This window comes from Aedes albopictus, chromosome 1, assembly GCF_035046485.1.
Source record: "Aedes albopictus strain Foshan chromosome 1, AalbF5, whole genome shotgun sequence".
NCBI lineage: Eukaryota > Metazoa > Arthropoda > Insecta > Diptera > Culicidae > Aedes > Aedes albopictus.
In genome coordinates, this window is record NC_085136.1 from 308029939 (window position 1) to 308049772 (window position 19834).

The 19834-nt window shown below is 40.6% G+C and overlaps 1 protein-coding gene across 1 annotated transcript in view; it reads left to right on the forward strand.

The window, feature by feature from the left end:
• Positions 1–9927, forward strand: part of LOC109408266 (uncharacterized) — a 51279-nt gene extending 41352 nt beyond the window's left edge. Inside the window, exons 4-5 of the mRNA XM_019681529.3 lie at positions 8914–9224; positions 9309–9927. Of these exons, the coding sequence (XP_019537074.2) occupies positions 8914–9224; positions 9309–9425 (428 nt within the window). The 3' untranslated portion in view covers positions 9426–9927. The remainder of the gene's footprint in view (positions 1–8913; positions 9225–9308) is intronic.
• The last annotated feature ends 9907 nt before the right edge of the window (positions 9928–19834 follow it).

Sequence of the window (19834 nt, forward strand, 5' to 3'; positions counted from 1 at the left end):
GAGCATCGTCCATGTCTTGTGTCCGTAGAGAAATACCGATCTTATTAGCGTCTTGTACATGGTACATTTGGTGCGGGGGTGAATCTTTTTCGACCGCAGTTTCTTCTGGAGCCCATAGTAGGCACGACGGCACGATGCGCCTTCGTATTTCACGGCTCACGTTATTGTCAGCCGTTAGCAAGGAACCTAGGTAGACGAATTCTTCTACCACCTCGAAAGTATCCCCGTCTATCGTAACATTGCTGCCAAGGCTTGTCCTGTCTCGTTCAGTCCCACCTACCAGCATGTATTTTGTTTTCGAGGCATTCACCACCAGTCCGACCTTAGCTCCTTCGCGTTTCAGGCGGGTGTACAGCTCTGCCACCGTTCCAAATGTTCTTGCAATAATGTCCACGTCGTCCGCAAAGCACACAAATTGACCGGATTTTTTAAAAATCGTTCCCCGGCTGTTGAGCCCGGCTCGTCGCATCACACCTTCCAGAGCGATGTTGGAGCGTAGGCATGAGAGTCCGTCACCTTGCGCGGTCCTCGGCGAGATTCTAATGAACTGGATATTTAGTTCACCCGAAACCCTTATGAAGTTTTCAGTCTAGTCAGCTTCCCAGGAAAGCCGTTTTCGTTCATGATTCTCCGTAGCTCTGCGTGGTCGATACTGTCTTATGCCACTTTGAAGTCGATGAACAGGTGATGCGTTGGGACCTGGTATTCACGGCATTTCTAGAGGATTTGCCGTACGGTGAAGATCTGATCCGTTGTCGACCGGCCGTCGATGAAGCTGGCTTGATAGATTCCTAAGAACTCATTAGTTTTAGGTGACCGACGACGGAAGATGATCTGGGATAGCACTTTGTAGGCAGCATTCAAAATAGTGATTGCCCTGAAGTTCTCAAATTCCAAATGGTCACCTTTCTTGTGAATGGGACAGATTACTCCTTTCTTCCACTCCTCCGTTAGCTGTTCGGTTTCCCAGATCCTGACTATCAGCCGATGCAGACAGGTGGCCATTTTTTCTGGGCCCATCTTGATGAGTTCAGCTGCGATACCATCCTTACCAGCTGCTTTGTTGGTTTTGAGCTGGTGAATGGGTTCCTTAACTTCTCTCAGCGCGGGAGTTAGTGCATTTCCGTCCTTCGCTGCACTGGCGTCGTCATTTCCTCCGTTGCCGTGGTCTCCCGTGCCTACGTTCTACACGCCATTCCGGTGCTGATCGAAGTGCTGTTTGCTCCTTTCGATCACCTCGCGTTTGTCCATCAAGAGGCCTCCGTCTTTATCCCTGCATACTTCGGCTCACGGCACGAATCCGTAGCGGGATGCGTTGAGCTTTTGATAGAACTTCCGTGTTTCTTGGGAACGGCACAGCGGTTCCATTTCTTCACACTTCGCGTCTTCCAGGCGGAGCTTTTTCTCCCGAAAGAGGCGGGTCTGCTGTTTCCGCTTCTGTTTGTAACGTTCCACGTTCTGTCAGGTCCCTTGCTGCAGCATTACCGCCCACGCTGCGTTCTTCTCCTCCAAGATCGTTCTGCACTCTTCGACGAACCATTCGTTTCGTCGATATCGTTCCACGTACCTGATGTTGCTGGCAACGCGGCCTCGAGATTCTGCGCGTATGCTGAGACAACATCCGGTTGTTTTAGTCGCTCTAGGTCGTATCGTGGCGGTCGCCGGTACCGTACATTGTTGATGATGGAGAGTTTTGGGCGTAGCTTGACCATCACTAGGTAGTGATCGGAGTCGATGTTGGCGTTCAATAACTTTTGCTTCTTCGTATGAATGTGATCTTTGGTAAAGCATGCACAAATGATGAGCATGAGCATGAGCATGAGCATGAGCATGAGCATGAGCATGAGTATGAGCATGAGCATAGATGACCGCACAATTCGTAGTTGCTACTCCGTGATTGACCAGAGCACCAAATTGCACAAGGAACCAATGAATAGGGCTTGGGACTAGTTTACTATTCTCAATGTACACAGTTCGAGAGCTCTCAACTTTATTAAGGTCAATAACGGCGCCGGCCACGTCCTTACGGTCATCGAGGAAGGGAGGGAGTGTTAGTAAGACAAACGTTGTTAAAAAGACCGCGAATCGCTGCATCTCCACGTTTGTCTCAGGAAGGATTTTTTTGTTAGTAGGGTAAGGTACATTGTCAGTCCGGGAGTCACCTATGGTTGGTGATATGATTTGACAATGGATCAATATACACAAACCGCCGTTAACAACCGACCACTTTTCGACGCAAAAACTATCCAAAAAGAAAATTCTATCGCGCGTCTCCACTCCACTAGGGAGCAGAAACCTTTAGTCTATTCCACATAGAAATACACTGAACGCGACTCACTTGTCGGCGCCCGGATTTTTTCTCGACCGGCGAGCCCGAACTAACACTTTTCACTCTTTTGTGTGAATGCAAACAATGAAAGAAAATATTTATTATGAACTTAAAGTGTATTGGGAACTAGCGCCGACGGGAAACGAAAAATTCGGGACCGACTCGATCCACGACGCATCCACCGCACACTGAATTCGACCGCATCCTAAAGCATGCACAAATGATGAACAAATATTTGGAGTTCGTCAATTGTCCTTTAAACCGCAGGTGTTTGAAAATTGACCCATTCTCACACCTTAGAGGGGGTAAGAATGGGTCAAGGAAACCGATTTTTTCCGCATTGACAAGAAAGCAAGTTAATAAAGTTCTGGTGCAGGTTGATACTACTTAGCAATACTGTATTATATGGTACATACTCCCGTCAAAAGTTTGGGGTCATGGTCATTCCTTCAAAAACATGTCATTTTTTAGGCCCATATCTCCACCAATTTGCGTCCAATTTCAAAACTTAAGATCTCATTCAAAAGATAATAAGTCAAAGATACTTTGAGCATTATTTATGTGAAACTTTTACAAAAATATTTATATGTAAACTTAACCCCAAGTTGCTTAATTTTCTAAAAAATGAATATAAACTTACGGCAGTGTCGCTGGAAATTGGGTCGCCCAAATTTTATTATGAGAGCGGTTATATAACCTATTTTCTATTAGCTTTCATCTGTTTTTTGCCGAACTTGTCTTAAAAATCTAGGAAAAAGTTATTAAGTAAATTACTTCTTAATATCATTCACCAAAAGTTTGGGGTCACCCCTCAATATGATGTGTCAGCCAAAAGTTTGGAACCACTTTCGTAAAACATGGAAAAGTGATTTGATGATATCTTCGTCATCTATAGTTCAAGTTTTTTTTTCGATGATTTATCAAAAATTAACTAATTGCTCAACAATCTAATTTTTTGACAGGAACTGCTGGCAACTACGAGTAGGACAATATACAATTTTTGATTCGATATTCGCAATATTTGATGAAATATGACCCAATCTCGCCCCTCTGACACATTGTCGATGGTAGTTAAAATTGAAAAACACTTTACTATTACTTTACTTTTGCAAAAGTAAAACTAAAACATGAAACTTTTAAAGAAAAACTAGAAAAAGACGAGCAAATTCCTTTGAAATCTACTACTTTGCTTATCTTCGGACAAATAGGCCTACCCAAGTAACACAGAAAACATCTTTTAAAATCAACGTATTAAAAGATGTATTATAAATGTCGTATATCTGTGTTTGAAAACAACTTGTGTTAATATTAAGCTCCATATATGTTTGTGAATTACAAACAACATAAATACAATTTGTTTTCCTCATCGACTTCAATATGTATAAAATGAAGCGATTTTACTTGTAAAAAACATTTCTAGAACACAAACAAATCGTGATAAAAAAATCATTCTTCCAACATTTAACTTGAACAACTTCAGGTGTACTCTGCACTCTGCTCCAACTGCAAGGCCAGAACGGCAGTAGAACCTAATCGCTGATCCACCCGCGTCAACTAAAGTTATACACATTACAACGAACTTTTTGGCTGTAATTCTCTGATGGTAATGCTCTTTTTCTCCCCTCAGCATTTCATCAGCACCGATAATAGCTGCTGGTTGCCGATTGTTGTACAGGATCATCCGCCAGCGGGTTTGCAGAGGGTTCTGGGGTTCTTTCGCAGAGATCCGATGCACTCAATCGTCATTTCAAGTATACTCGTGCTGCTAGCCAATTGGCCGATTGGAAATGAATTTCCTCACTCGCGAAATATTCTGTACGCGTTGACCCATACGCTGACCAGGTTAATAGTCCACGATTATGCTAAGAAAGCTCGCGGAAACCAAAAATTGACGAGGGTGATCACCATAAACAATATTTTGACATTTGGCTAAGCTCTAACCTCACTAAAGAATAAGTTGTAATGTGGTTATTCCAATGTTGTAATGACATCCTCAAAACAAAATTAATAGGGGGATTCACTTAACAGCGTAAACCGCTTATTGAAGTTTATTCTGATTAAACGTAGCGATCACCAAGGCAATCTTTGATTATTTCATTCGCAAAATCATGAAACATTTCAAATAAGCAGAATATCATGGCTTACGCAGCAATTTAATCTGTTTAGTGAGTCCCCCTAATATTTTGATATGCGCGTGTTAAATTAACGCTATAAAGACGTATTACAAAAGTTGATGACACATGCCCCCACAATTCATTATTTGATTGCTATCATAACGCAATTTCAACGTTGTTTCAACTTAACAATGATAATGAAAATGTATAGAAATGAATATGTTTTTCAGCAACAGTACCGGTCACAAACAAGTCAACATGTTCTTAATTGAAAAGAAAATGTTAAACAAAATTAGCCTTATTATTTCCTTTTGTTTGCGAAAAAACTATTTTTATCAGTTCTAATGTAAAGTTTTGATAATGGAATTTCATTAGAGACATTGTCTGTGATAATCATCGTAATTCAGATTGAAAGTTTAATCAAAATTGTGATTATAATAGTTTATAGCATTTTGAACGGCACTGTAGGTCTTTCGAAAAGTCTGCCATATTGCTTCTGCGTGTGGATTTACAATTGATATTAAAAAATCAGTATTATTTTGTTGGGACATGCTATGTTTTCAGTTCAATTCAGTGGCGCATAATTTACGGGTGACTAAAAGCAATGATTCCACAATAAATCTTGAATCGCATGAAAAACATCTGTACTACCATCGATTAATGCCCATTTCAGAATTTGTTAACTCAATAGTTATGAGAAGTCAATGAATCCATCACTTAGAATTTGTTTTGAGATTGAAGAAATTAAATATATTCATAAATATTTATTTTTCTGACATGTTCTACATTTAACATTGGTGTTTTTCTTGATTAGTTATGATCGTAATAACTCAGAAATAGCTTAGTCTCAACATCTCCATATGGTATGAAATATAAGTGTATTCTCTCAGTTATATCACTTGAATGCTGCCTATTTTCAACTACTTAATATGATTGTATTATGATCGTATTTTATAAGTTTGAATTGCAAACAAATAACTGAATTACAACTAATAATTACTCAAGCGTATATTTGCACATACTGCGGACGTCATTTTTGGTACTATAAGTGTATTCGAATGCATATTATACAACTTGTGAGATGTTTTATAAGCCGCCATTTTTTGCGCTGTTTTGATGATATAAGTACACGAATTTAAGTAAATTTAACAAGAATAATACTTCTCAATAAGCATTAAAAGTGAATTTTTGACTGTTATATAACAAGTTGTGTTACTTGGGTATTTCGTCTGCTACTTAGAGTAAGGTGGGGACAAAAGTTGGTTTCAAAAAACCAATGCAGATAATAAATGAATACCGTTTGGTGATTGGAGAATGAAACACGCGTGTGCTACGTTCTACTAGCTTTATTACACTGACTGGTTTGACAAAAGAGGTTGGAGATAGAGATGTCCAAGAATTTCGTATTTACTGATTTAGAGCATCTCCGCCGGTGTTCTCAATATCATAACATCTTCCCTTCATTAAAAGAAATATCTCAGAGCTAATGAAATCATTTTTCAACAATATAATCTTTGAATCTAATCGGTATCTTCGTATTACGCTTCGGGCACACAACCGCCGCTAGCAGCGGAGATCGGAGAGACGTCATTGGTGCAACTTCTCTCGGAGCCGAATAAAAAAGATTCGCCGACGAAAACATGTTTAGATCGATTTTAGATTAGCATTAGCATTACGCGAGTCGCACAAATTCGTAGGTGGTACAGTCCTAGACCGCTGTTATGAGGGTTGCCTCCTTCCCGTCCGAACCAAAGCACAAAGATTTGGGACTAATCTCTGACTCTTAGACAAGACTGACGCAATCCTCCAATGATCGAGCACTGTCCTGGCCACGTCCTTGCGACTGCTGAGGGATGGAAAAGGATGGTTAGTTTTGGACACCTACGAAAAATGTAGACAACTCTACGATCTCTCAGGCCTAGTTGTCACGGGAATTTGGGTGTTGTTAGTGGAAGGGTAAACTCCAAAGGATACGCTTGGTCAACGTTCAGGCACACCATTGTAAGTCTTCTTCGAATCAGTTGTCTGCCCGATTTATTCTGGCTTCCTCGTCGTCTTGATGGCATTTGGTTGAATTACTAGATTCTTCGGTTGATAATCTGAAATATAAAATAATATTGATATCGTACGTCAAATAAGCTACATATTAGTGATACGCTCGCCACAGTTGCATACTTTTACAATATTATTTATATCATACGATAAATTTACCTCAAACCTGCTGAAATAAAATGTTGATTAGCAGTACATTTAAACAAAATTAACTACAAAACACAAAAAAGCATCAAACTTTGATCTTGGAATATTTATGAATACGGTAAATATCAAGATCAAAACTTGATTTGGTAGAACTTACACCGCAACGCACCATTCTAAGGTGATCTACCCACGTTACGGGTTGTGTTTAGATCGATTTTAGATGATAAAAAAATGGTATTTAGATCAAAATGTAAATTTAGACTATTAGAGGGTTAAGTCCATGAGTGTTAATGCATTTTGTTAAAAGATTTTTTTTTGTTACCAGGAAGTGGAACCATTCAGGCAGGCCTGCTATTTTGGGCACTTTTCTGCTATAACTCAGTCAATTTTAAACCAATTGACAGAACTTTTGGAACGCGGTGAGATACGTAGTATAGGGTGCTAATGAAAATCGACTCTTCGAATTAAAAAAGGGTAGTGCTCAAAAGAGCCGTCTCCTAAAACAAGTCATCATGCAAAATTTCAGCTCAATCGGACTTCATTAAGAGTTTGACCAAAGCGGTTAAAGTTTGGCTGGTACATGAAAATTTCAAAATCGATATTTTTTATGCCAAATGTCTTAGAAATGCATGAAACGTCCAGATCTGGTGTTATGGCGAAAAAAAACAAAAAATAAAAAACTTTAGGATTTTGGACAGCTGAATAAACGTGTACCGTGATTCGGGTGAAATTGATCACTTTCACAGTTTTTGGCTTCTAATTTTTGAATAGTCATCGATATGGTGAAACTCAATGCTTTAAAACAAGTACGATCACGGGTTTCATCAGTCAACGAGATTGAAACTTTTACTGCAAATCATTTTATTGCAATAAATATCATTTAAATTAAAAAATAAGAAATTTTAGTTTCGGGGTGAAAATGATCAGTCAGTGAAATGTCTTTGTAAGTGCTGCAAATAAATTTTCTATCTGAATTATCCACCCCAGAATGCGAAAAGCTTTGTAAAACTTATACAAGTTTAGTAAATTCCTTATTATTCAAGTTTAAAATTTAATAAATCTAAAGAAAACGCCTAAAAGTATGCAATTTTCATACTAAACAAGCCATTACTTTAGCAAAAGTACAATTTTATGCATAAATATCAATGTTTATAGAACTTTTGATGACGAAATCAGGTTTAGCGAACACTTGACAGCTATAAACATTCATTCGAATATTTATTCCATGCGCGATATAGCTATGGTAACAAAAGTGTGAAAGTGTCCTTGAAATTCGCCAAACACGCAGTTTCGGAAAATATTAAATTTAATACAGAAATATGTGACTAATTAGCTGTAAAACTTGTAAACTCATCATTTAATAACCCTTGAGCCAGATTATGGTAATTTTCTACAAATTGTTTTAAGTTCAAAGCTTTTTTTTGACAAATAAAAATTGCCCTCACGTCGATCAATTTCACCCGAAATCACGGTACTTTTATTTAAGAACTTTTATCGTGTTTCAAAACAGCCATACTTTGACCACTTTGGTCAAACACTTAACGAAGTCCGATAGAGCTGAAATTTTGCATTGTGACTTTTTTGAGGAGACGATACTTTTGAGCGCTACCCGTTTTCGAAATTCGACGGTCTGGTTTTTCCCATACATTCTATTATAGGCATATAGGCAGTATAGTATCTAGCCGTGTACATAATTACAAGTCAATTGGTTTGGATTTGTCTGAGTTATTGTGAAGAGTGCTCAAAATACAGACCACTGCCCCCGTGGATTGCTACCCTATATTTCCTTTGCCAGTGCCTGTGGTGCAGTGGTAATACGATCGCTTCATAAGCGGATAGTCATGGGTTCGAGCCCGGGACTTGCAATTTTCCGTCAGTGGCTCTTCCCCCTGAGAGCGGATGACACTGATTCTCTACTGAGTCCATGGATCTAACGGATGATATCAACGAACGGCAACTTCTAACAGACCCTCAATTGAACTGAAAAAGGAACATCAGCGACACAGAAAAAACCTTGGGCTCGTCATGTTACAATGGATAGACTAGAAAAAAGAACCAGCTCGAAAGCAGAATAGCAGTAAATAAAACACAAGTGTAACTTTGCACAGCCCATCAATGTGTTCTTTTGTTCTGCAGCTGTCAGGGGGCCAGGTAACTGAGAACAAAATTATATAAATCAAAACGCAATACGTACGGATATAACAATTGAAGTAATTTATGTTCAACGCAAAGTCAATTAATTTGGTTTTGTTATGTTTTCATTTCCTACAGGAGGCTGTGCCGCATTCGGTCACGCCTGCTACGGTGGCCACGGTAAACGATCGTCGTCGTCATCATCGCTATCGGAAAACCAACAATACCCCGGAGGGAGTGCCAGCCAACTGGGTGGCATCCCTCCTCTGCCATACGCAAAGCTTGCCTTGATCAACCGAAGCAAAGCTTTTGACGATGCGTCACCTTCGGAACTACGACTAGTGAACCCGGATAGTGACAACACCGATCAGATGGAGGATTATGGCGCGCGACAGGACAAATTCGAACGGGCTGTGCAATATGCCGTGAATGCTGTTCTCCGGCAATTGGTAAGCAATATACATGCTGGTATTCCACTCGGGATAGAACCTTTCATGGAACACTACTTAATCAACTTATTTTTCTGTTAATAGCTGGAAGAGAGCCAACGTCAACCACCGATGGATTCCAGCAACTTCCAACCCAGCGAAGCGGGCCAACAACAACCACAAGTCGCCCCTGGGTTGCTAATGGACAACGAGAAGAAGTAAAATTCTTCCCAGTTTCGATACCTACGCACCTGCAAAGCAGAAACTGTGACTGATAAACGAAACGAGGAAATGCGGTGCTTTTTCCAGTGTGAATTTCCGGTTCATTCATCGAAACGTTACTAATCCGAACTAATCTACAGCTGAGCAGCGAGTTTCATTTTTGGATTTTTCGTTCGAATCTGGTTGTGTTAAACAAATCCTGTGTAGGTATTTTAAGCTGCAGTAAGCAACTATATAAATCGACAGCTGGTTTATGCTCTCCAAGAAAGATAGTCTGGTACGTAAGACTAGTTACGAAGAATAAGAAAAGTTTTCCCCTTTTCCCGTCTTCTCACTGTTGTTTCTATGCCGTTGTAAAAAAGAACTTAAACTTACCACTATAAGGAAAACTCAAACACAACACGGAAGGTTAGGGAAATTGAAGGTTTGCACACGAAGAATATAACTGAACAAAACGAAGTAACTTCAGATGGAGAAGTGAATACCACGACTCATTCTCCCAGTGGAAAACCAAACAAACATGTAAAATATGATGAAGAAGAAGAAAAAGAAAACTATGTCAATATGCAATAGTTGTTGTTGTTGAAATTCAAAACCGTAGGAACGATAAGCATAAGCTTGATGAAATCTAACACAAATGGAGCAAAGTGCACTATAGAAGTGATATGTACACAAAGCAAAACAAACAAAAAAGCACGAAAATTGAAATCAGAAAAAAAACTGTATCAAATAGTTAAATGAAACTCGTAAGGCTGGAACAGTTTTATTTAACTATTACACAAAAAAAATCAACTGACTACCTTGGTGTCAAATTTGCCTTCTTCGAAAATCCTTGTGTTATCTAAATCCCATCCGTCGATTCGGTGGTGGTGCTGGTACTGGGACACTGAGCGGGTTTCACACAACTGCCATTCGGGTGGCGAACGAATCCTCGCTTGCAGGTGCAACCCACGTGGCATCCCGAAGGACAATGCGATGACTCTTTGAGCGGGTTGCTGCATTGGGGCTCACATCGGCTACTACATAGCGTGAATTGTTCGTTGCGGCCGCGGCAACATGCTGGAAATTTGGTGGAAATTACATTAAATGGATTCGTTGAACTGAGTACAGTTCAGCTAGAGAAACTACCTTTGGCGGATTTTGCTTCGTCAACGTTAAAGAGAACAACTAGCAATAGAACAGAGAATACAACTTTTCTTTTCATCATTTGATCTTCATGTGTGAAGTCTAATTGAAAACTGAAGCGCAGTTCGGTAGAATAAACTGCTTATATTCGAATAGCTATTTTACACTTGTCCTTAGCTATTGCTTTTATTGTCGCCAGTAAACGCGTAATTTTACGATGTGTTGTTGGAAGCATCATGGTTGGTAATGTCTCATCATAAATGCCTCGATGAACTACATTCTACTTAAAAAGTAGTAATGAGCTTAGTACTGCATTCTTCCGATTTGCATTGTACTACACATGAATGTTTATAACTCGTTTATACATGGTTTGTATTATTATTGATACTGTGTTTCTGAGGTATTGCAGAGGAGTTTCGGAGGCTTTTTAAAGGCGTGTGGGACTTTCAGGAGATATTCAGTGAGATTTGAAGGCGGAACGCCTCTGAAACATTGTGGAACGCCTCTGAAACCCATTGAAAGCCACTGGAACGCATCCGAAAGCCTCTAAACCCTCGCAGATCCCTGGCACAGCTCTGGAACGCCTCTGAAACCTCTTGAAAACTCCTGGAACGCTCTAGAAGTCTTCTGAAACTCCTTGGAACACTTCTGGGACACCTAACCGCCTGAGACCTCATGAAGCCCCCTAGAACTCCACTGAAACTTCCTGGAATACCCGTGGAACGCTCCTAGGACCACCTAAGATCCACTGAAACCCCATGGAACGCAGAAATCCTTTGGTTCCCTGGAATTCCTTTGAAGCCCCTTGGAAAACTTCGGGCGAGCTCCTGAACCTCATGAGACCCCTTGGTTTGCCCTTGCAACCGCTTTAAGCCCCATGGAATGCTTTTGAAATCCCCTGAGACTTCCTAACTAAGTAACATTTTGATAACCAATTAGTTTTGTAGAGATTTTGATACCGTCATAGTAACTTAATATCTTTTGTTTTGGTTTTATGGTGGTTCTTAGATCATCTTCTGGACTATATGACTAACAAATGTTAGTTGGGTGGAATACCCCGATCCCCTGAAACTCTCGAAATGCATGTAAAAACCCTTTTGAAATACACTAAAATGCCCATGAACTAACCGTAGCCACTACCAAAACTAGACAGTATTTCTTTACAATCACAGCAGCAATACAACCAGATAGGTATTGATTAGAAACCGCCAAAGATGAGGATACACAGAATACACGTATTTTCGGCCATTTTGTTCTTTTCGTCATGGGAGGTTTTTTTAAATCTGTTGAACTCAAAGTTGGCTTTTAGCCTGTCCCTACCAAGTTTCAGGCAATTTGGCCGATAAAAATCCCTCATGACGAAGAGAAAAAAAACCCGCCGATAACCCTAAGTAACCCTAGGTAAAACTTTTACTTAATCAACAACATCCTCAGAATCCTGCCGATATTAAGGCGAAACTGGAAGCATTTCCTCACTTTTTGGTTTTTGATTTTTTTTTATTAAATAACGAAGCAATATTTTCAAAATCGGTTTTCGTACACATGTAGAGTATGGATCAAGGTATGTTCTGATTTTTTTTTGAGGTGGAAAATGTTTTTCGTTTTTGCAGAAACCATTTTTGAACAAAATTTCACAAAAAATGGTTTCTGCAAAAATGGAAAACATTTTCCACCTCAAAAAAAAAAAAATCAGAAGTTACCTTGATCCATACTCTACATGTGTACGAAAACCGATTTTGAAAATATTGCTTCGTTATTTAATAAAAAATCAAAAACCAAAAAAAAAAAATGAGGAAATGCTTCCAGTTTCGCCTTTAGTCTCAAGTTTGAGACTAAAGCAGGGCAGCTTGTCTCAGAGAAACACAAGGTCCACTGCACCATTGCTCCGGTTTGCGCAGTATGGACAAAATACTGTGGTGGATGGCGCCCAGGTACTCCACAGATTCCATTAGCTGTTAGCTTTTTATTAGGCTTTCATAGCCATTAATTCCTTGGCACGCTATGTGTAAAGCCGCATCACACCCTGAATTGGGAGTCACCTGTTTAGTGAACTTTCACCACTGGAAAAAGCTGTCTATAGAGTTACTCTTAGCCAATTGAGACAACCGCTACCGACGTTATACAGCTATCCAGAATGATCGAGAAAAGAAGTTGATATTGATGATGTACTTCATACGGGCTCGGACAGTCGGAGTTCTCAGGGGCGTTCCAGGGGGTTTCAGAGGCATTCAATGGGGTCCGATGGGGATTCAGGGCCATTTCAGGTAACCTCAGGTGCGCTTCAAGGGGTCTCATGGGGTTCTAGAGAAGTTCTAAAGGGTCTAAGGGGTGTTTCAGGGACGGGCTTCAGAGGCGTACCCTGAGGTCTCAGGAGGCATTCGAAGGGGTTTTCGAAAGCCTTCAAGGGAGTCCGAAGAAGTTTCAGGGGGACTCATGTGGGTTCCAGGTGGCTTCTGGGGAACTTCAAGGAATCACTGGGGAGTTCCAGAGGGTCTCAGGAGTGGTTTAGCGACATTCAAGGGTCAGGGAAGTTTAGGGAGTGTCTGAAGAAATCAGGGACGTTTCAAGAGAGGTCCAGGGCGCTTCAAATAGACTCAGGGGGTTCCATGGAACTGAAGGGGTCTCAAAGGGTGCTTCAGGGGCGCTTCAGGGGAGCTCAGGGTTGTTTCAGGAGATTATGGGGGGGTTTTAGGGTGTACCATGAGGTTTGGTGTTTAAAGGGGAACTCAAAAGGTTTAAGGGGCATGCCAGAAGGTCTCAGGGCGTTACAAGAGGGTCCCAGGGGGAGTTGGGATCTACTGGTACCACCTGAAATATCCCTGAAACTCACTGAGCCCTTTGGAGCGTCCTTTAGGCCCCCTTGGAACCTCTCTGCCACTCCCAGAAACGCCCCTGAAGCCCCATGAGACAACCCTGAGACCCAATTGTAAAACCCCTGAGATCACCTGGTAGACCCTGAAACCCCTAGAACGCGTCAGAATTGACCTGAGACCCTTTGTAGCGTCCCTGAGGCCACATAGAATCCCCCTAAGATTCATTGAAGCGGCTCTGCGGCCTCTAGGTAGCGCTTGAAACCTCCTGAGTTTACTAGTACTCCTGAGTAGAGATGGGAAACTGAATCTATTTTGAGAGTGAACCGCTTCCGATTCACTCTAAGAAAAGAATCGACTCTTTTGATCGATTCAGTAACTCATTTCTGTATCTTGAAGAAAAATGTAATTTTGCGATGTTAGCCAACTCCTTTCTTATATGTCCAGTTTTCTAAAAAAAAAATAGCTCGCAAGATGACGTCGCCATCTCAGCATAACGCAGTAAAATGCAGAATACACAGATTTAAGTTCTTTTAACTAAAGAATCGAATCACTAGCGCGAACCGGCCATACAATATACAAATGAAAAATGATCGATTGGCAATGATTGCGATGTTCGGTTCTGTCTTTAATGATGAAGTGAGCATCAATCCAACTCTTTTCGACAATTTGTTGAATTCGTAATGAACTTCAGTGAATCGTAACTCTTTTGAGAAGAATTATGGTTCACTCACTCGGTTTCGCGAATCGGTTCTTTGAGTCGATTCGCGAGTGAGTTACCCATGTCTACTCCTGAGATCTACTGGTACCCTTTAAATCCCCCTGGAATGCCCCTAAGACTTTCCTGGAACCCCCTTTGAAGAGTACCTAAGGCCCCCTGAAACTCCTCTCGTGACCGTGCAAACGTCACAATAAAATATTTGGTGGCAAGGCCAGTTTAAGGTTGAGAAAATAGATAAAAGAGACATAAATATTCGTGTTGTCAAACCCTAAATGTCAAAATGTCAACATACGTCAACGTCTGTCTCCACTTTTATTAGTGTTTGAGCGACGTCTATTTTGTCAGTTAGTAGCCTCATGGTTGATGTCTATCTGTAATATATTTTTTGTTTTGTGTTTATTCCGACAGTAATTTATTAATTTTTCTATTTATTTATTTACTCATTTATTTATTTATTGCCTTTCTTCTACACTAAGGTGTACCGAAAGGCTATATGTTCACTCCAAAAATGAAATCTTGATAGAACCCCCGGAGGGCCAAGTCTTATATCCCAATCGACTCAGCTCGACGAGTTGAGATGATGTCTGTGTGTGTGTGTATGTATGTATGTATGTGTGTGCGTGTGTATGTGTGTATGTGTACAAAAATGTCACCTCACAATTCGATAGTAAATATCGTCCGATTTCAACGCTTTTGGTTTCAATCGAGACGATGAATCTGGTTGTTTCTTATTGAAAATGGTTCGGATCGTCCAGCCGTTCCGGAATTATGGCCATTTAGGTGTTCCGAATTGGTACCCCTGAAGGGGCCAGACATGAAAATGCACCAAACCCATATATGCGACACATCAAACTACGGTATTTTCGATAACTTGATGAACGGTTAGCAAGAAAATAGTCGCAGACCATATCTGAACCGGTAGTGTTCCGGAACCGGTTCCAGATGTCCCGTCGAAAGTGGCCAACATATAATAGTGAACCAAACCCATGCATCCGACACATCAAATCACAGCTTTTTCAATGGCCTGATGACCGGTTATTAAGAAAGATGGCTCAGACCACATTGAGGTCTGTCGATAGTATTCCGGATCAAATTCCGTGTGACCCGCCGGAAGTGGCCAAATATAAAAGTGAACCAAAGTTATGCATGCGATACATCCATGCGCGACTTTTTCGATAACCTGATGAACGGTTAGCAAGAAAATAGTTTCAGACCATATCTGAACCGGTAGTGTTCTGGAACCGGTTCCGGATGTCCCGCCGAAAGTGGCTAAATATAATAGTGAACCAAGGCCCTTGTATGCGACACATCAAAGAGCGGCTTTTTTGATATCCTCATGAACGGTTGGCAAGAAAATAGTCTCAGACGATATCTGACCCGGCAGTGATCCGGAACCGGCTCCTTGTGTCCCTCCGGAAATGGCCACATGTAGAAATGAACTAAACCCATGAATGCGACACATCACATCACGGCTTTTTTACTAACCTGATGACCAGTAATCAAGGAAGTAGGCTAAGAACACATTAGGGATCTAATTTAAGGTAATATGATGAACAGTTGGCAAGAAATTAGTCTCAGACCATATTCATGTGCTACGGACCCGATTCCGGGTGTCCTGCCGGAAATGATCAAATGTACAAGAAAACCAATACACACGATATATCAAATGATTTATTCGGTAACCTGATGAACGGTTAGCAACAAAAAAAAAAAGTCTCAGACCAAATTAGGGACAACAGGTCCTGTCCGGGAACCGATTTTGGGTGTACCGTCATAAGTGGTCAAACATAAAAGTCCGAACTTATGCATGGGACACATCAAATCGGGGCTTTTTCAATAGCACAATGAACAGTTAGTCAGCAATAAGTTCCAGGCCATATTTGGGAGAACCAGTAGTGTTCCAGAGCTGGTAAGAAGTGGTAAAATATAGAAGGGAACCAAACCATAACGGCTTTTTTGATAATCTGATGAACGGTCAGCAAGAAAATAGTCGCATGCCACATCTAAGACTAGCACATTGTGGTGTTCCAGAATCGGCTGCGGGTGTTCCACCAGAAGTAATAAAATAGGGAATTGAAGCAAAATCATGCATGCGACACATAAAATCGCGGCTTTTTCAATAACTTATCGAAGGGTTAGCAAAAAAATAGTCTCAGATCACCGGTAGTGATCCGAAACGGGTTCCGAGTATCCCACCGGAATTGGTCAAATGTCATCTCACGCATTCAACTTCTCAATTCGCGGCTTTTTAGGCGTTTTTTTTGGCAACCTGGTGAACTGACAAGAAACAGTCTGAGATCATAATTGGGACAATCGGTAGTGTAATGGAATGAGCTCCAGGTTTCCCGCCGGAAGTGGTCAATCGTAAAACTGAAGAAAAACCCGCATGCATGCTCATCAAATAGCGGAATCATGAAAGTGAACAAAATCAATGTTAGCGATAAATCAAATCGTAGATTTTTTTATAGTCTGGTAAACGTTGGGTAAGATTAAAAGTTAAGAAATTGTCGAGGTCTCCATATATGCAAGAGATCAAAATCGTGACCAAAGCGATCTCATCAAATCTCACCATTTTAGATTCCTGCGAGGTAAATATATAGTAGGATGGATAATGGGAAAATTATAATTTGATCGCATCAACACCAAATAAAGTTTTCCCAGTCCCTTTTGCGTTTAAAATTACTGCTCACAATTTGGGTGTGGCTGATTAAGCCCCCGCTCTTCTCATTGCGATTGAAATTTGAAAGGAAAATTTCCCTGTTCTCAATTTTTCTCATAAGTATCGAATTGTTCAGGAGGTAACTCGCTGGTCCTTTTCCCATAGAGGCACCCAGACTTCCTGGATCAACTTTTACATGAATCGTGTAACCAAGAATAATAAAACATAGCCTCAAATGTGCTGAAAAATACTTTGTCGAAGATCGTAAATGATCTGTAATTTTGAATAAAGTTAAGGCAGTCAAGTAGTCAACTGAGAGGTCTGATAATTGTCAGCTCTGTTTTGTCGTTGAACATAACATCGGAATGTGTGCCATCAATAAGCTTCCCAAAATCAATGATGGCTTTGTTAAAATTGTTGCTTTTCTATTTAAAGTGTTCGCAGGATTCAGGAACATTTCGGCTAACGTTGACGGAAAGATCATAGTAGGTTCGACGAGAAAGGCACTATCACCGCTAGGTGGATTAATTTAGGTTTTTTATTTAAATATCCCCAAAACATCTACATCAGATACACTGCAACTACCTCGGCTGCTCATCAACGGTCATCTCTCCCGTTCGTTTGAAATCCGACGATCGGTCCGGCAAGGGGACCCATTATCCATGCACCTCTTCGTGCTGTATCTGCATCCCCTACTGTGTCGGCTGGAACAAGCGTGCGGCAACGATCTTCTGGTTGCGTATGCGGATGATATTAGCGTAATCGTGACGTCATCGGCGCAAATCGAAGCGATGAAGGATATATTCACTCGTTTTGAAGTTGCCGCTGGTGCAAAATTGAATCTGCGGAAGACGGTTTCAATCAACGTCGGATTTTTCGAAGGCAATGAAATCAATACCAATTGGCTGCAAACAGCCGAAAAAGTCAAAATTTTGGGTATTGTCTTCGTAAACTCCATTCGACTGATGACAACCCTTAATTGGAACGCACTGGTGGCGAAGTTTGCGCAGCAAATGTGGCTGCAGTCGTTGCGCACACTGACATTACACCAGAAAGTCATCATGCTGAACACATTCGGCACGTCCAAACTGTGGTACGTGTCGTCGGTACTCCCGCCTCTTGGAATACACACAGCAAAACTTACGTCGACGATGGGTGCATTTTTATGGAGAGGAATTGCCGCTCGCGTCCCAATGGCACAGCTTGCCCGCCGCAAAGAACAGGGGGGTCTTAACCTGCACTTGGTAGCTTTGAAAGCGAGATCCCTCGCTGTCAATCGTCATATTTGTGAGATCGATTCCCTTCCCTTCTATAGATCCTTGATTTTCCACGCAAATCCCCGCCCAACAATACCAATAGATCTTCCCGATATTAAAACTATCCTTTCTAGCTACTCCCAAATCCCTCCCCTAATGCAAGAGAACCCCACCGCCGATCTCATCCACCGGCATTTCGTACAGCAGACCGATTTGCCGAAGGTGGAACAAAACAACCCAACTACCAACTGGCCGCGAGTGTGGAGGAATATAGCAGACAAGCAGTTATCTTCGGCGCAGCGCACTCAACTCTACTTGTTCGTGAATGGCAAAACCGACCATCGTAGACTGCTTTTCGTTATGCACAGAGTAGATGATGAGAAATGCACACATTGTGGGACACAAACGACCGAAACGCTTCAACACAAATTTAGTACCTGCGCTCGTGTCGACCCGGCTTGAACGGTCCTACAGCAGAAGCTCACAAGTACGATGAATGGATGGAGACTAGGCCGTTCCTTATTTTGCAAAATTTAGAAATGTTATAAGTTCGTTAGTGGAAAATGATCGTTTTAGCTAAAAAATTATCGTGTCAAAATTTGAAGTCCGTATCTCAAGGCTAAGTGGTCCCTCAAGGGGCCTAAAGTTGTCAAAAATTGTATGGGACCAAAAAAACATGAATTTTTTTCGACAAAAAAATACACTAATCTACTAAAACCGGTGATTTTAGGACCCAAAAGGGCCAAAAATGTGCTTAGATTTGCGATATCTCTACTCGTTTCCAAGATATTGACAAAAAACAACTGAAAAATCAGCATTTTTGTCCATTTTTTTTTAGATTCCAAAGGAAACTTACCCTATTTTGTTCAATAGCTCAAAAACGAGTAGAGATATCGCAAATCTAAGCACATTTTTAGCCCTCAAGGGTCCTAAAATCACCGGTTCTAGTAGAATAGCGTATTTTTCTTGTCGAAAAAATTTCATGCTTTTTTAGTCCCATACAATTTTTGACAACTTTAGGCCCCTTGAGGGACCACTTAGCCTTGAGATACGGACTTCAAATTTTGACACGATCATTTCTAAGCTAAAACGATCATTTTCCACTAACGAACTTATAACATTTCCAATTTTTGCAAAATAAGGGACGGCCTAATGGAGACGGCTTTCGTTTGAAGACTTGGCGCGACCTACCCTGCCAGGAATAGGGCGAACAACAAAAGTGAAAATTTTGAAATTGCTAATAAATTACATCAACTTTGTTAATGCATGAAACGATAGGATTGATGTTGAAGCATTGAAATTTCACATAGAACTAGACTTTTAAAAAGTATTTAATTAAATCGACGATAATAAACTAAAATTTTAAACAAAAAAAAAAAATTACTCATATTCTATTATTCTTATGATTGTTTGTTCAACCTTTATTCGGCTTAAATGTTTGTAGGGAATCACAAAAGTCATTGAGCAATAATTGCATTTTTGACCCATACTTGTTATGGTAAAAATCTTCTTTGTCATATGCGCTAGTTCCCGTCATATCGGACGGAAAATCGTCAATAATCACGGGTATTTTAACTTACCTTCGCACATGACATAATAGACGGAAGCACAAAGATGTGGATTATCACTAATCACTTTAAATCTCCTAAATTTCACATTTTGATTTCACTCCACTTACTTTTTCCACGGTGAAATGTAAATAAACGTTTTTACTTCGTCACATTACTATTTCCCTACTACAGATATAGTTATTTATGTAACGAGTTGCAAAAAGTTGATTTTTTCAGCACGAGTCGTAAAAAAATCGAGTTTTGCAACGAGTTCCATACAAAATTTTA